The sequence below is a fragment of the Balaenoptera physalus genome (genome assembly GCF_965194825.1).
Source record: "Balaenoptera physalus genome assembly, chromosome: 10".
Lineage (NCBI taxonomy): Eukaryota > Metazoa > Chordata > Mammalia > Artiodactyla > Balaenopteridae > Balaenoptera > Balaenoptera physalus.
In genome coordinates this window covers 90,096,571-90,114,712 of record NC_138889.1, presented here as the reverse complement: position 1 = coordinate 90,114,712, position 18,142 = coordinate 90,096,571, and the positions used below count along the sequence as shown (strand labels likewise).

General features: G+C 43.8%; 1 protein-coding gene across 5 annotated transcripts in view; it reads left to right on the top strand.

Annotated features, from left to right (window-relative positions):
• Positions 1 to 18,142, top strand: part of PAMR1 (peptidase domain containing associated with muscle regeneration 1) — a 166,018-nt gene that overhangs the window by 135,976 nt on the left and 11,900 nt on the right. For all 5 annotated transcript variants that reach the window (XM_082410473.1, XM_082410474.1, XM_082410472.1 and 2 more), the window contains 2 exons: positions 1,588 to 1,805; positions 4,174 to 4,281. In XM_082410473.1, coding sequence (XP_082266599.1) covers positions 1,588 to 1,805; positions 4,174 to 4,281 — 326 coding nt within the window. The remainder of the gene's footprint in view (positions 1 to 1,587; positions 1,806 to 4,173; positions 4,282 to 18,142) is intronic.

Below are 18,142 nucleotides of genomic sequence, written 5' to 3'. Positions count from 1 at the left end.
GCAGGCACTGTGTCTACTTGGGACACTGCTGTACTTTCAGCACCTAGAACAGCGTCTGACACACTGCAGACCTGCCACAAATGTGTTGAATAAGTGAACAAATGAATGAATGTAAATACAAGTTGCAATGCCTCATGTTTCAGTTTCAGAAAAAGCTGTGATCTCTGTTGGGTGGTGGCCTTGTCCCCCCTCCTACCCTTTTTAGAGTAAGATACCAAAGCCCAGAGAAGGAAGTGATTGCTCAAGGCCCACAGTGAGTTGGTGGTGGCATCTGGATAAGAAGTCAGATCCTTACATGCTACAGCATGTTTCACAAACTATGATTAATAAGACTTACACTCCCTAGCAAAAGATTTTGTGATAAAAATTTTTGAAAAACACTAGGCATACTCAGTGATTGGGTTTCTTTTTTAGTAAGACCTTTAAGTGTATTTAGAATATCCTGATTGTTCTCTAACTCTGGCACTTGAAGTTTTTACCCAAGGTGGTAGAAATAGCACAGGTCCCAACTTCTCAGGTCATAGTTCTGAGCTCTTCTGTCTATTCCCAATTTCTCCAAAATGTGAGGGACAAGATACAGATGTACATTTTGTGAACTTGATACTTAGGCATTCCCTTGGGAATCTTCTACAAAATGTCTTTTCCTCTCTTGCCCTGGGATGTGACTGCCTCTTTTCTTATCTCTTGGAAATGGGAGCTTAAGGTTACCTTCTGCTTTTTTGATCTGCTGCACCCCAGTATTTGCAAACCCAAGACCCCTTTAAGGTAATCACAGATATATCAGATCTCTTTCAATTCTGAAATTTTGATATGGTGCTACTTTTTCTACTTTTTGGGGCAAGAATTGTTACCAAGAGAATAATTATCTTCTGATCCTTCCATCAGAGAGAAGAGTGTGCAGAGTTTTTTCCTTTACTTGGTCTTGCAAGACAACATACTCTTTTCCACTCTCCAATTGTAAAATTATGATAGAGTATCCATTCTGTCAGCTATTCAGCAGTATTTGTTTATTGTCTCTATATGCCATGCTCTGCGTTAGGCACTAAGCAAACAGTGGTGGAATAAGACAGATGTCACACTCTACCCTCGAGGAATTTGCAGTCAAGGGGAGGAGACAGGCATGCACACACACTCACGAAGTCAAGGAGGTAAATATGAGAAATTAAAATGTATCTACGCATTATGAAGAAAACAACGGATCTCCTTTAGAAAGAGTTGTCAGGGAAGCCTCTTTGAGGAGAGACTATTTAAGCTGAGACCCGAGGATAGGAAAGAACCAGCCACGCAGCCTGGGGGGAGAAGTGCTCCTGGAAGGGGAGCCAGCGTGTGCAGAGATTCTCTGAATGGACTGTGGCGCCCCTCTCACCTGGGCACGTGCGTACACACACCTGCACACAGAATACCTACCTACACACGTTAAAAGAAACGTATCTGACCTCAAGTCCTCCAGGACCATTGTCCTATCACATCAGGCCAATGGCATCAGTCTTCAAGAGACCTGTTTATCCTCTGGCCTTGAACTTGCCCAGGGGTGTAAGGACTATCCGGGGCCCACCTGTTTCCTGCTGTCACCCTCTCCACCCACAGGGTTGTCATGTTGAGCCTGGAGTTTGACTACATGTGCCAGTATGACTATGTTGAGGTCCGTGACGGGGACAGCAGCGACAGTCAGATCATCAGGCGTTTCTGTGGCAACGAGAGGCCAGCTCCCATCCGAAGCACGGGCCCCTCGCTCCACGTCCTCTTCCACTCAGATGGCTCCAAGAACTTTGACGGCTTCCATGCCATCTTTGAGGAGATCACAGGTAAAGGCCAGGGAGACAAATGTCGCATTTTATGGCTGTGCTCCAGACAAACATTCCTTTCTGTGTACCCCCCTTCTCCCTGCCCAGCCTTGTTAAAACCCAGCGTGCTGTGTTCTCCGAAGCAACCTGCACATTAAGAAGGTAGAGAGAGATGGCAAGGGATATTTCAGAAACGCTCACTAGGACCAGAGCTAAGAATTATTAACTCCCCTGTTTAGATGCTGCAGCACAGAGAGACCAGGTAATTTGTCTGTGGTTGCATAGCTCTGGGGATGGAACCAGGAATCTGTACAGTTTGGCTCTAGAGCTTCTATTAGGGGCTCTCATGGTTAAGAGCATTAGCTTTGGTCCCTAGCAGATTAAGCCGTGTGGCTTGGACAAGTTCTACTTCTCTGGGCCTCATGTTCCTAATCAGTGAATAAGGGCATAACCCTAGATCCTGCTCCATTAAGGAGGTGCTGGAAGACAGAACAGATGAAGAGCTTAGCCCAGTGTCTGGTACAGAGGAAGCCCTCAGTAGCCGCCTTGCCCCAGGCATGCCCTGAGCCTCCCTTTGTCATCTTTCAAATAGGTGTTCAAAGTCTTAAACTACATAGGAAATGCCACTTACTTTATGAGTAACTCTGAGTCTGACTTCACCTCCTGTTCTGTTCATATTAGGAAGTAGGATCTGGCCAGAATGAACAAAAAGTGCTCAGTCCTCAGAGATTGGATTGCATCAGGTTTTACAAAATAAACTCTAGCTGGAAGTTCTATTTTTTTAATACTGAATTTTAAAAATTGCGATTGACCATTATAGCTTCCTTCTGGAAGGTGCGATACAGAACTCTCAGGAAGGGAGGCGGGCAGTAGTGGCATCAGCCCTGTCCTTTCAGCAAGACCGGCAGACAACCCACCCTCCCCAGCGTCCTCCCGCGGAGAATGGTCCCACAGGAGCTCTCAGCAGTTGCTCCTGTGTGACTGCCTCCTTCCGGGATGTCTGTCTCCTCTGCAGCTGCTCAGAGCCTGGGAGTTCTAGAAGCTTTGCTGCTGTGGTGTGGTCGGCCTGTGGCCGAATCCTTGCCCCTCGGTGACGCCCTACCAGCTGAGGCTGAGATACATCGGGGGGTGTTTATGGCAGTCAGCGGTTGGGGGCAGCAGTGGCTCGCCAGCGTGTGACCCTGTGACTGAGGGGAGAGTTAGGAGGGTCTCTTCTTCAACCTCCCCTGCAGAACTCTGGAAACTCTGGTCTCTGTTGTCAAACAGTCAGACAGAGCTCTTCCCGTTCCTCAAACACCCGAAGTGTCCCGCCTGTGCTCAAGTTATTCCCTCTGACTAAAGCCACCTCCCAACTCCTGCTCATCAAGTCCCACCCTTCGAGGCCCTATCAGATTTCTCCTCCCCTGTTAAGCCTTTTCCCTTGTTCTGATGGGCTGTGGCTTTGCCTTTTTTTGAATGTCTTCTAGCACTTTCTCTCTCTTCTGACACTAACTGAATCATGCTTCAGTTTATGGTCACTGCCTACTCTTCTTGGAAAGGCTCTGATCTGGTGAGCGGGCCCTCCTGTTCATCTTTGTATCCCTCCTGCCTTACACAGAGCAAGCACTCAATTTGGGTTTGCTGAACTTGGCCGAGTGATATATTTCTAAACCAGGGTAAAAGAATGTGGAATTGGTGGGTAACAAGCAGACTGGTGTTTCCCAAAGTGTTCTCTGTAGAAAAATAGTCCCCCGGACACTCTGTAAAATGCAGTCTCTCAGGTCAGAGAAGCCTGTGAAAGGTGGAACATTATGTGCATTCTTAGAAATTCACAATGCCCCTTAGAATGTGGAATGTTCAGGGAAGTTCTGCAGTAGAGAATCTGGTTAATTATCATTTAACACCAGTAGCATTTCCCCACCATATCTGAGATCATAACTCTCAGTATCTCAAGGGACTACTGTTTACAGAATGCGTGTTTGAAAATTCTTGAGTACACTTTCACCAGTGTCATGAAGATCATCTTCCGGTTCCTTTCCCCCAGTATCCCGGATACTGAGCTTCCTTGAAAAAAAAAGATGATCTAGTACCCAAGGCTGCTGTCTCCCACGGAGCCCCTACAGGAGAGGGTGAAGCACGCCTCTGCTTTAATTGTGTGGTGCGCCTGTGTGTTGTCTCAGACTCTAAGTGTCTGGAGCATACTTCTGGGGCCTTGGAAAACATCAAATAACATCAGGAACATTTGATTAATGAGCAGCTGTTTTAGGCAACCTCAAACAATGGTAACATGATATCAATAAAAGGAGTTAAAAAATTGCAGGAGGACTAAAAAACAAGTGAAAGACTGGAGGCGTGAAGAAACTGACTCACTGCACAGGGGCACTGAGAGAAATTGCCTTTTCTCTTACAGCATGTTCCTCGTCGCCTTGTTTCCATGATGGCACTTGCCTTCTTGACAACACCGGATCTTACAAGTGTGCCTGCCTGGCAGGCTACACCGGGCAGCACTGTGAAAATCGTGAGTTTGCCTCCGGAGTGGGAGTTAAGGTGTCACACGGGGCTGGCGTGGAGAGGGTTTGGGGAGCTTGCCAGGGGTGTTGTCCCCTGCTGTCTACCATGGTTCCTCTAAGATGGTGGATAATGTGGGCTTTCCCATTGAGTGGATCTCAAGAGGGCTGGGCTACCTTTGAGTCAGGATGTCTGGAATCACCCAGTTTTGTCCTCAACTGCTGCAAATACCTCTCAAAAAGATACGCCTTCAGTGGCCTTGAATAATATTCTGAGCTCAAACACGGTGAGAAAGTGTCAACTGTAGAAAGCCACCATCATACACCCACCTGAGGCCCAGAGTCTGAACTCCCTCTCCATCCCATGATCCAAATTTTGGAGTCATGCCAGCTGTGGAATTCCACACATCGTTCTCTAGGACGGCTCCCCTTCTGCTGTCACCACTCAAGTCCCACCTCCTGCCTGAGCTGTATCCTGGCTGTCCCACTGAGTCACCCACACTCTGCAGTTATTGCAGACAGAAGTCAGAAGCAAGAACCATAGTAGTATTACCAAACCAAACTTGGGTCTGCTCGCCCACGTGCAGTGAAGCCAATCTACTGACGCTGGGTTGTGGTGAAGGAAAGTGCAGCATTTATTGTAGGGCACCCTTCAAGGAGTCCAGGACAGCTAGGGCTAGGAAAAGCAGGAACTCCCCGAAGGGTTTCAGCAAAGCATTTTTTTTTTTAATCAGTCATCAATTTTATACACATCACTGTATACATGTCAATCCCAATCGCCCAATTCAGCACACCATTATCCCCACCCCACCGCAGTTTTCCCCACTTGGTGTCCATATGTCCATTCTCTACATCTGTGTCTCAGCTTCTGCCCTGCAACCCGGTTCATCTGTACCATTTTTCTAGGTTCCATATACATGCGTTAATATACGATATTTGCTTTTCTCTTTCTGACTTACTTCACTCTGTATGACAGTCTCTAGATCCATCCACGTCTCAACAAATGACTCAATTTCGTTCCTTTTTATGGCTGAGTAATATTCCATCGTATATATGTACCACAACTTCTTTATCCATTCGTCTGTCGATGGGCATTTAGGTTGCTTCCATGACCTGGCTATTGTAAATAGTGCTGCAGTGAACATTGGGGTGCATGTGTCTTTTTGAATTACCGTTTTCTCTGGGTATATGCCCAGTAGTGGGATTCAGCAAAGCATTTTTAAAGGCCAGGTGAGGGGGGGGGCGGTCACAGGGTATGTGATCAGCTCACGCACAATTCTCTGATCAGTTGATGGTGAGGTAACAGAGTGGTGTCAGAGGGATTAACATTATCAGTCCTTAGGTGCCAGTAGGTCTGGGGGCTACATGCCCATGATCATCAAGTAGTTAATTTCTTCCACTAGGTGGTGGTTTTAGCATCTGTAAAACAACTCAGGAAATGTGCACCGGATACTATTATCTAGGTACTTCAGAAAGGAGCTACAGCAGAGGGTAGGGGGGAGGGGCCTGACCCGGGAAGGGTCCATAGCGTCTTGATCAGTTACAGTAGCCCTCACTAACCCTGGTTCAACCAAACAGCAGAAATAAGAAGAAACAAAGAAATAACTCACTCAGAAGCAGGTAGAAGTTTCTAATTCATGTTCTTGAAAGGCAGATCATCACTCTTCTCTGATATTAGACTCAAACTTTTGCCAGAGGAGAGAAACTAGAACATGTATCTGATAGGGCAAATCCATTGCCCTGGGGAAGGGTACAAACGCTGACCACTGCCTATGGCAGCATCAGGTGACATCCAGCCCAGTGGTGCAGTACCCAGGACTGTGCCATTGGCAGAGAGGAACTTAAACGCTATGACTAGAAATCACCTATCAAGGGTCTCTGGTAACCAAGACCCTGTGTGTGTCCTAACAGAAGTTTGAGACTTAAAACAGGTGCCACAAACTGCAGCTATCAGCATGGAATGAGACGTTTGGAAGAAGAAGAGGAATCAAAATTTGGGGAAAGTCAAGGAGGGCAGCTAATGACCTAGGCAGGGTTCCCCTGAAGCAAATCCTGACATGCCAATGTGTGTGGACATGCCCCCAGGAGAAGCTGGTAAGGGAGTGGGGAAGCTGGGCCAGAAGGGAAGGAAGCCAAGCAGAGTCATGATTTCAGGCAAAATCCCAGCCTTAGTGTTAACAGGCAGTGGAATCTGGAATGTGAAGTACATCTCAGACTGTGTCCTGGCTTTAATGCAAGGCAGCTGGGCTTTCATAGCCCAACTGCAATCGGTGATTGGCTAAGGGCTGCCTTGGGCGAGCAGGACATGCTTAAGTTTCTACGCGTGTGCCAGAGTGGTTCCAATAACCCTTGAGCAGTGGAAGAGTAGGTAGGTACAGGCCATTGGAAGTAAAACAGTATAGACTGGGCGGGGGAGAGAAGGTAAAGGGCATCCCAGGACAGAGCGCCAGCAGTGTTTGCTACCATCACTTCTGACTAGCGTGCACAGGTAACTTTGGGGTCATCCTATATATAAGGGGCCTGGTCTGACAGCATTCTATAAAGTTCATGCATTTTTTTCAATTAATTTCTTGAACTTGCCTTGCTAACAGTGTAGACAGAAGCCAGTTTCGGTAGTGTGTCCTTGAGTGTACATTTCATTCTACTCAAAGCACTCCTTGCTTTGGGGTGGCACAGCTGACCTGAGTGTGATTATGCCGGATTCTTAGAAAATGATGTTCTGCTTTGTGGTTCCTGCCTCGTTTAAGTTCACTGGGTTGTGTGCAAGGTGGAGAAGAGAAATGTTGCTTTCCCTTTGTTTCAAGAATTTGTATATAGAGTGATTCTGGAGTCTTGACAATGGCAAATCCTGAGCTCTACCCTTTAGATGCAGAGGGGGGACAAAAAAGGAAGGCTTGAATTCTTGGTGAACTAACTGTATGATATTAGAGCTTTGATAAACAAAGGTAAAATTGGAGCGAAGTAAAACAGCACCAAATTAGTCAAAATGCCTTTAAGAAGCTGGGTCAAATCATGGCGGGGGTGGGGGTGGGTGGAGGTGGGGGGAAGGAAATTGGTCTAAAAGTTGTGAGTAAAATATTTATGAGTAGCTTTTGAGCCACAAAAGGATTTCTCATCATTGTTATTCTATCCAGCAAAAAACCAAACCAAAACAAAACAATTAAACATGACGAAAAAGAATGTAAAATATGTCATTATGAACTGATTCATAGCTTGGTTCAAAACCTGTCTCAAATCACTTTTGGTCTCAAATCACTTTCGGTCTCAAAACATCAGCGTAGATGGACAAGAGAATTCTTCCTAGCTACTTTACAAAATGTTGTTCAAAAACCGTGATTCCCTTAGTACCCTATAGTTGTGACTGGGTGAAGATATTGGTGGTGGATATCTGATATGCCATTTGCTGGCATCAGTGTAGGGGATCAAATGTTTGATTATTTTCTGTAAGATTTAGGTCTGTTTTTCCTTTTAGGAAATTCAGCATGAATTCCAAGTAACTCAGTGAGGGAATGATCACAATTGGCTGTGGCAGTTTACCTTGTAATTTCTGAACAAATGTTAACCATTTTCCCAGAGCAGTCTATCATCTAGAAAAGAAAAAAAGAAAAAAAAGAAAAAGCTTTACTTTATTATTTTTCTCATGAGTATATCAAAAAACCGAACAAACCTCCCTGGAGGAAATTCTTTCAAAATTAATAAGAAACTGAAGCATTCTGGGATTCTTCAAATTCTAAATTGTCCAAATTGGACTAGGCATATGTTTTACAAAAAATGGCTTTAAAAGCGCCAAAGCCAACATTAATGAGAATTCCATCTTTTGTTTATGTAGTACCAAATCTGATGAGGGGAAACCACTTCATAGTTGCTGCTTTAATGCACTGCTCTCCTAAAGGTTTTGTGGAAACGTAGATGATCCTTTAAGCAAATGAAGGATTTGAAGTACAGGGTGCAAGACACCGATCTTGGTCCAATTCAAAACCAGAGGCCAGAATTCCTCATTTCCCACATTGTTCACCATCTCTCTGACACCGTTCTCACCACCTGGCTTGATGAGACTCCAGATGATGGACTGATGAGCTGTGGTTACCATCCTGTCTCATTATCAGGTCCTCCCAGAGGGCTTCCCTTCCCAGGTAAAGCCCACCTGTCTCTCTTTTCTAGAGAGTCCCGATTGACTGTCTCTTGATATGAGCTGTTCTCTTTATTTTCTTTGTGTATGTATATGTCGATGAGTGGGAGTGGAATAGAAATAGATTTTCTACTAAACTACAGAAGAAATATATACTTGTAAAAATAATCAAACAGTACAGAGGTGTATAAAATAAAAAGAGAACGTTGTTTTCCCTGACCAATCCCGGTTCCCAGGGGAACCACTGTTAACAACTAGGTGAGTATCCTTCCAGACTTTTTTCTACGACATGCAAACCTAGGTTGTCTATATGTTTTCAACTGGGGGAGATTTTGTCCCCTGCTCCCACCCCTAGTGGACTTTTGGCAAACTGGAAACTTTATTGGTTGTCATCATAGCAAGGGGGGAGAGTGCAACTGACATTTGGTGGGTAGAGGCCAGGGGTGCTGCAAAACATCCTGCGATACACAGGACAGCCTCCCCGACAAAGAGTTACCTGGCCCAACGATCAGTAGTGCCAAGGTCGAGAAACCCTGTTTTAAACAAAAGTGGATTAAAGTATACATACAATTTTTCAACTTTTTATTTTCCGTGCTCATATCATAGATATTTTTTCCAGGTCATTCCTTGTTGGTCTCCCTCATGGGGGAAAAAAAATGACTGCTGAGGACTCCATTGTATGGGTGTCTATACAATCATATAATCACTCCACCCCTTAAGATGGACTTGCTATCACGTTTAATATTTTTACTATTATGAAGAAAGCTGCAATGAAGAGCCTAACATATGTTTCTTTGCTCACATGTAGAGGTATTTTTGTAAGATACATTCCTAGATGTTGAACTGTTAGTCCAAAGGGTACACGTATTTATACTTTGGAGAGTTGTTGTCAAAATGGCCACCAAAAGGTTTTACCAGATCACAAGATGAACCATTTTAAATGCCAGTCCTCAAAATAAGAATCAGAACTTGCAGGTCAGAAGCCAGGGTCTATTCTTGTCAAGCTGGAAATGGATTTATTTTCGAAGGAATTCTGTGGGTCTGAGGGGAGATGTCTCGTTCAGATTTTGTGTTGTAGTAGATGAAGAATAAGATACTGTCAACACAGGTTTGCCCTGTTCGGTTAGGGAGAGGGTGCAAGAGCCCTGAGGACAATCTTCAAGGACGGCTACCCCAGCCTTCTCCTCAAATTGTTTTCCAAGGAGCAACAACCTTCCCCTGCTCCCAGGTGACCTCCTCTGAGAACAAAAAGAGGGGAGTGGCCCCTCCTCGGCTTTGGGGCCAAGCTAACCTCCTGCCAGCACCCTCCGTTACCCCAACCTCCCTGGGCCACCATGTAAGAAACTGGGGCCCCTTTTCTTCCCTCTGAAATTTCCTGTTTCTTTGTATGGAACACGAGGACAAAATAAGTTCTTGAGTAAATGGTCGGAATCTTGTTTTGAAAAAGTGGAGAGCGAGGGATTCATTGCCCCGCTCCAGTTTCCATGTTGCCTTTGTTCATCTGGCCCAGTTGACGGTGCCGGGGTCTCCCCCCTGCATCCTAATGAAGGGTGATGAAACGGGCTAAATCTTGGGGCACAATGCTCATACTGCGGGCTCTGACGCGCCTTTGAACAACACGAATCGGCTTCCACCAATTAAAGAAAAATGGTGTCTCTGGGGTTTTGGAGCATCAGAATGTTTTCCACTAGCCTGTCCCAAGGACTGGGAAGAAAAGAGCCCAGGATGAGAGGCACACTTTATACTTCAGCTTCAAAGGGCCAACCCGCGTTTCTCATCAGAATAAGTGATTGGGAACTTCGGGGTTTTCAAGGAGACGTTAACACTGATGCAGTGAGGATGTACTGAGACCCCTAGTGGGTCACAATCGCCTCTCCCATCACAGATAAATAATGTGCCTCAGGTTTGGTGGAATTAATGCAAATTCTTGTAAGATCTCTTAGGGGAGGTATGGTAAAAATGGAATTATTTTACTGGCTTTTTTACAGTTCTAAAGGCCTATTTCATCCTTAACATGTGGAAGACAGGTGCACCTTTGTTCACAGTGAGATGATGCAACCCTGGGTGAAGAGCTTGGACGCTGGTCAGAAAGACTTTGGTTTGGTTCTAAGCCTGCAATTTACCAGCCCAGTAAATGTCGAGCAAGTCATTCATCTCCTATGAGCCTCAGTTTTGCCACTTATAAATTCCAGGAAAATATTATCTAATTCTTCTTAGGGGTGATGGCAGGGATGGAACGAGGTGATCCATATAAGACACTTATATATTGATATTGATGTTATTATATTGAATAATAGAAGCGGCTATTCTTATTACTACTTTTGGCCCCATGTGGCCATTTAAAAGTTTGGCAGAAAGCAGGGATTCTCTAGACAAGGGGTTAGGGTAACAGCACTAGTTTCTACAAACTAGATGATCATGACAAACCTTTCTTAGAGTCCTAGGGTTTAAGAAAATTCTTACAAGACTTTCTAAGTTTTCTCTGTGAACTCTTCCTCCTGAATCATTGCCAGATGCTAAGTATTGCTACCATTACACCAGTATCCAGGCAAGAAAGATCGGGTTTTAAAGGACAAGTAGATACTGCCAGTGCCATTGTCATAAAGGAACCCTGGACCCCAGGAGAAGACATGCACGTTGCCATGATGGATGGGGAGTCTTTGTAGCCAGAACAGCCAGGAAGGGGCTGTTAGAAGTGATAAGTGGAGTAATGTCAGGGGGAACTAGATTGGGAAACTCCAGAGCAGGTTGCCCCAAACATCATGTTATCTAGTCAGCCTCCTTTTTCTCTCATGGGACTTTTTAGTAGTCACTCATTTAACATGGGGTGGGCTGTACGTCAATCCACTGTGGTTATGCAGGAAACCAAAGCTCTAGAGCATCCCTTACATATTTTATTAGAGTAACAGGGTAGAAAAGAGAATACACAGTCTGGCCTGAGAGGGTATGAGGGGTATAGGGATAACCCCATGGAAAACAGTCCCGGGGAATCCGTAGTTGTTACCCACCAGCACTTGGTAACCCAGAGCCTTCAGAGAGTGGAGGAGCCTGGAAAGATGATTAGCTAGTGGACTGCTTACTTCTTACACATCCCCTATACCTGAGCCTCCCATCTCCTTTACTTCCCTAACATGGAGATGAATCTCTGCCATCCTTCTTAGCATGTTTAGAGGGATGCTGTCTCATTTGGATTTAGATCTGGAAAGCCAAAGAGGTCACTGAACACAGTAGAAGCTGCCCTTGTATAGTTATCAAGGGATTTGTTTGTTTGCTTTTATAATTTAGGGGAAAAGTTTCCTTTTCATTTGGATCATTCCTTGTTGGTAAATCTGAGTCTACATAGACCCAGTGACATTTCAGTGTTAACTCTGCTGGGCTCCATGCGCCTGTGGCCTCTTAACCAAGGCATTGCCTCTTCTCATTCAGAGTAAGATGATTGGGGCTGGTATATAAGGGATGCATTTTGCTAGTCAGTAATTGTTTTAGTTATGGATGGCATTCCCGCCAAATAATAAGAGGACAGGTCAGGCCTCCTAAACAACTCTCCAGCCTGACTGTCTCCAAGAGTTTGGGGTGGAGTGCCCATGAGTGTGGAATGGGCCACGTCCACCATTGTTTTACTAAGACTTTGCTTCCACTTGCCTGCTCCTTGTTGGGGCCCCCTCGGCTTTTGCTTTGGCAGACGAGGTCACTGAGGCAGGACTCAATGCAAGGGGTGGATTTTATTTTGGTTTTGGGTTAAGAGGTAACTCATTAGAGCTGGGATGGACTGTATGCCCATGCAGGGAAGTGGGGGGAAGATGCAAAGAGTAGAAGAACTTGAGAGCAAAGCAGAATTAACTTCTGATGGAAACAAACATCCCTGCTGTCACAGACCCTGAGACTGACTCCAGCCCCTTGACAAAGGCTACAGAGTTCCCACTTTTCCTTAAAGCCTCCTGCCTTGTGGGGTGTTCACTACCTGTCCCTCACCCTGCTTCAGCAGGTGAAAGCTTCCTCTCTGCAAAACGCAAGACATCCTTATGGGTATCCAAGTATTAAAAATTACAACAGTAGTTATTCTCACGATTCTCAATATAGGTCAAGCTCTGTGCTTTATGTGACACTGTCTCATTTCATTGTCACGACATCCCCCTGGGGTAGGAACTATTATCCTCCCCACTTTGCAGATTCATCCAGCCAGACATTTTTGAGTGTCTGTTAGGTACCAGGCACTGAGGAGATAAGGCAGGGCTCTTTGGTATATTTTCTGCCTTCATTAGGCAGAACTGTAAAACAATTCCAACCTTAGCCTTTTTCTGGTGCAGAGGAGAGTGGTCATGCCGTACATCTCCCAGCGACAACTTTTTCTAGAAAGGCCTTTGGTAATGGTGATGGTGGTGAGAATTACTAAGTTGGCAGGATCTCTTAGGACTCACATGTTCTCAGAAGCTCAGGACTCCTCCGCAAGGTCATTCTCTTCATCCCCAAGGCTAAACAGAATAGTATTGCCTTGTTTGGGCCATTTTCATTGGGATGTATTTTATATTTGAAAAGTTGACCATGAATGCCATGGGGGACATTTCCCCTGGTAGTTTAGTGTTATTACCCCACCCCACCCCCAGTCCCCACCCCAGGAGCTGACTCAGAAACCTTCTGAGATTTGTGGGAGCCCTAAGAGGACGTACCGAGCACATCGGCTAGGTAGAAGATGGCTAAGTTTCTATAGTTACGTAGGTTGCCGTCGGCTCTACCAAATGAGGATGTGTGAGGTTCATTTTTTTGTTTTGTTTTTTTTCAATTAATTTTTATTGGAGTATAGTTGCTTTACAATGTTGTGTTAGTTTTTGCTGTACGGCAAAGTGAATCAGCTGTACGTATACACATATCCCCTCTTTTTGGGTTTCCTTCCCATTTAGGTCACCCTCAGAGCATTGAGTAGAGTTCCCTGTGCTATACAGTGGGTTCTCATCAGCTATCTGTTTTATACATAGTAGTGTATATACGTCAATCCCAATCTCCCAATTCATCCCACCCCCACAAAAAGACCAGAACTTTCTGAGGATTTTTTGAAGCTGACCCATCTCTTAGGCACAGGGAGTTTCAGCTGTCTAATGAAATAGGCCATCCAAATACCAGAAAAGTGGTATCCAAAAGACACAGTGTACCCAAAGCCAAGGACAATACTGATTAAGATCAAATAGCTAATTGTAAGCCTCAGCCTCCAAATTGCTGCCAGATGAACAAATAGCAGTGTGTGCAGTCCAAGTATAATTTCACATGGATAGTCTCATTCACAACTTTGGAAGGCTGGAAAACATCAGGGCGGCAGGGTTCCATTGGCTGGACAGGGATAAAAAGGGTTTTCAGTGGGGGGTTATATCACGAGTTGGTATCATTATTCCTGGTTGGGGAAGACCTTTGTGGAAGTAAAAGATATTGGGTCCAGAGGCACCAGACTCAGATATTAGCTGAATAGGAAGAAGTGAGGAAGAGATGCGAGCCTGTCTAATGGTTGTCTCTGGGTGTTGGTCTCAGATTAAGTTGGGTTTCCAGGATGAAGGAAGTCCCAATGAGAAAGTTAATGCCTTTCCCAAACAGAACTTTAATTCTGTCACAAATTATTCCCTTGACTTTTTGACGAGTGAGAATGGGTAGATACCATGAGTATGTTAAGAATTGAGACTAACACCCCAGCTCACACTGCCAGCTAGATAATGGGGTAATGAATATTGTTGACTTTGGATCTTTTCCCTTGCTGGAGCTCTCAAGATAATCTTACAGCTCTGAGACCCAGCTCCTGTTAAAGAGACAGAGTAGTCCTCTTAGTTTTTTGCTCAGGTGGCTCTCTGGCTACCCTAAATATATCATTAATATAAAATTAGAGGGAAAAAGTATGCTTTTTTTAGGTGCAGTTTTATAAATCACATCAAACCATTCCTGAAAGCAAGCAGGGTATAAATGATAATTAAAGTAAAACAATTTAGAAGTGGGACAAGAACAAGCGACGGAGAACACTAGGTGGTGCAAGAAAATTAATCAGCGAAATGGACAGCCGACAGCACTTCACCAGTCTTTCTCTACAGAGAGACTTACAGGGCTTCCAAAAGGCAAAGCGGTGATCGGATTCTTTGGTTCTTAGGGGCTTTTTCTAGATGTTGTCTCCAAATTTGAACTTAAGACCAAAGGAAAAGACAAATATTCTTGAAGTCTGGTATATCATAGTGAAATTCTAGACTCATTCATAAGAAGATAGTTTGTGAACAGGGATATACTGGTAGAGAGCAATATAATGGAGCAAGAGGTCTGTTTTCTTGCCACAGCTGGAACTGCTTCCTGAGTTTTGTGATTATTTGGGGGAATGGGAAAGTGGGTCTACTCCCTAAATTAGGGATGAAGAGTGTGAACGTCCTTTTGTTATAGTCAATATAGTTGATCTGACAAGAGGGCACAAAAAAGTGGTATTATTTGTGTGCACCAAAAAGCTACTTTTCCTTAAAATGTCTCTACATTATCCTGACATACTCCCTGACATCTTCATCATTGTGTCCACTTCTTATAGACCTTCTGGACCTGGTCATATTAGCTACTTTATATTGGGTATGAATCTTCGTGTACCAATCAGGGGGAGAAAAAGATACAACTTTATTTGCTTTAAATCAACTTAAATTCAAATCAAAGATCCATAATTCAGTCCCGTGAGATGTTCTATACCCCAGGGTTGTAAAAAGGTCCCTGGCTTTCCAAAGACAGCACCAAATCAGCAGGGAGAATCCTTGGATGGTGGATTCTGCGTCTACACTGTTTAGCTTAGGGAAGTCCATTGTCTTAGAGCACCTGATCCCTTCAGGTCAAAACAGCCCTGCTGGTGGGGGTGGGGGTGGGATGCTGGAGCCTGAGAATATCTGTGGAGGCTGGAGAACCTCTGATGAGATTGAGACCCTCTGATGAGATTGGAGACCCTCTGATGAGATTGGAGACCCTCTGATGAGATTGGAGACCCTCTGATGAGATGCAGCCTTTCTAGTTGCAGTCATCCTCACCAAGATCTCCCAGGAGTGCTGAAAGGCAAACAGGGCCCTATGCCCAGGGCTGAGATAACAACCTCTCTCGGGTCTCATCACCTCCCAGGAGTGTCGCCCTAGGGAGGCATGAGGGGCTCTGGTACTCAGGGATAAGAAAACAGCAGAGTTGTCTTAGCTTAGTTTCTCCCTCAAACCAGACCCTGAGCCACATTTGGGTCCAAATGATTTATTAAAGGAAGTACTCTCAGGATCAACCAGTAAGGGAATTGCAGAAGCAAAATAGGAAAGAGGAAAAAAACCAAGCACGAGTGATTTCAGCTGAACTCCCAGACTCAGCCTGATCCTGTGGGGTGCTGGGAAGTGTAAATTACACCTCGAGAAACAGGAGTTGGGCTTTTGTATTTCCACACCCATCAGTCACTGGCTACAGCCAACCCTGGAATGAGCATGAGGGAACAAAAATCTAGGCATTTTTTTAGCTCTTCATATGGGCAAGATGGTGCCCATGCCCAAGGGGCAGTCCTGTGAAGGTGGCAGGTGCCAGCTCTCAGCAGCAAAGCACACAGGTAGAAGTTGAGTTGGTAAAAGGATACAAGGAGACCTGGATGGGGCACCAGTAGTGATCACTACAAGAACCATCCCAAAGCCATTGCATCTCCTCTGTAAAGTGGTATCACAGCGAACTGCCTAATACTGTTGCCCTGAGAAAAAAAGAAAATGAGGGAAGGTCTTTCTTTAAATGTTTATCTGAAACAGTATCCCATAGAAATGCATCCCAAGTACTATTTTGTTCGAAAGATAGCCTGTAAAGTCATGCTAAACTTGATGTGTTCATATCCCTGGGCCGAGTCCCAAAAGTAACAGGACAATGTGCTATTTATTACTAATTATGTAATATTTTACTTAGCAAAAAGCAAGAGCTTGATGCTCCTTCACACCAGAGATGCAGATGTTTTAAATTCTCATTTGGCTTTGTGTAAAAACATCCATTCTACTGAGGAGAAATGAAATCCAAAGTTCTTGAAAAATCAAATAAAAAAAATCATGAGTCTGTTCAGTGGGGAGATACAAAGGTTTCTAAACAGAGAACCCACAGGGGTAAAAGAGAGGGAGTTTGGAAATCTAACCCTGGGGAGATGCTTTTTTGAGATGCAGACGCTCTATGAACCCAACAGGTAGAAGTCTAAACAGGGAGAGAAAAGGATGGATAGAGGAAGTCCTAGAATTCTCTTCAAAAGCATCATAGGAGAGGGTACAGAAGGAAGAGAGAATAATGCCCAGTAGATGTTTGATATAGGAATATAATTTTAAGGCTTCATTACACAGGATTAAAATAGATGAATGTACAGAGACCATGGTTGGTACCCAGAAGTCTGAATCAACACACTGGACCCAGATCTGGAAGCCCATCGCATTACCAAGAAGCCAAAAAATATTGCTTTATACTTGAATAGGCCCAATAATGGGCCTTTAGATTCCTTTATGGGTTTTTCTTTAAGGTGTATGAATTTGGGGAATTGATTTTTAAATGCAGTAGGGTGCTTTGTAAATAAAGGCAAAAAAGGGAATTAGAGACTATGTGTAGTTTAAATTACTCCTCAAAACCAACCCAGCCAGAAAAGTGTTATTATCTCGTTTTATAGATGAGAAAAGCAAGTCTTGGAGAAATTAATTAATTTTCCCAGGCCCTGGTTTATTAAGTGGAAGAATGAATACATTTTAGCCTTTATCCCTTCCACCCGCAAACAGACATTTGTTGAACACCTACTGTGTGCTTATTCTGGACACTGAGGACCAAATGATTATTTAAGCCTATAGCTATCTAGATCCTGGAGAACATTGTTTTTCCACCAGAGTCTAGTGACAAAACTCATTTAAACTCATTTAAATCTGAGTTCATGGAAAGTTGGATTAGTCTGTGATTATGCAAGATGGTAAAGAGATTTGCATGTGTTGGAGAGGGTATGGGAACACACACACAAAAAAAGGCATGAAGACTTAATGCTAGTTTTATAGGCTTAGTGGGGAGGACCCAAACCGTTTTGCCTGATACTTTAAAAAATAATAACAATAGAAACAACAACAAAAATAATAACAAACTTTTATGGCTGCATTTTCTGATTATAAAACTTCTAAAAAAAGTAGAAAGAAGCAAAAAGCATTCTCAGCGTTACAAGCCAGAGATAATGACTGTAATTATTTTAAAGGATGTCTTTCCAGTCTTTTAACCCTTTGGCTCCTTAAATTGTTTTTCTTTGGTTTTGGTTTTGAACAGTTTTATATGATATGTCTATGTGTGGTTTTCTTCATATTTATCTGGTTTGGGACTTTGTAAATCTGTAGGTTGACATCTTTCATCAGAAAAATTTCAATTATTATCTCTTTACATATTGGTTTTGCTCCATTCTCTCTCTTTTCTTCTGGGATGCCAATTACACGTATTTCTTAACCTCCTCACTGTATCCTTACATTTTTCACCTTTTTGACTCTTGGGGTTTGTTCTGAATCTTTTCTTTGAAGTTATCTTTCAGTTTGTTACTCCCCTTACACTGTATCCGGTTTGCTATTAAACTCAGCCACTGAATTTTTACTTTATGTCATTATAACTTTTTGGGTACTAGATTTCTCCTTTGGCTATTTTTTAAGGTTTTCAGTTTTCTACCAAAGTTCTCAATTTTGTCTTTTATTTCCTTGAATATATTCCATCTATTTATTTTTCAGTAGTGTCAGACAACTACA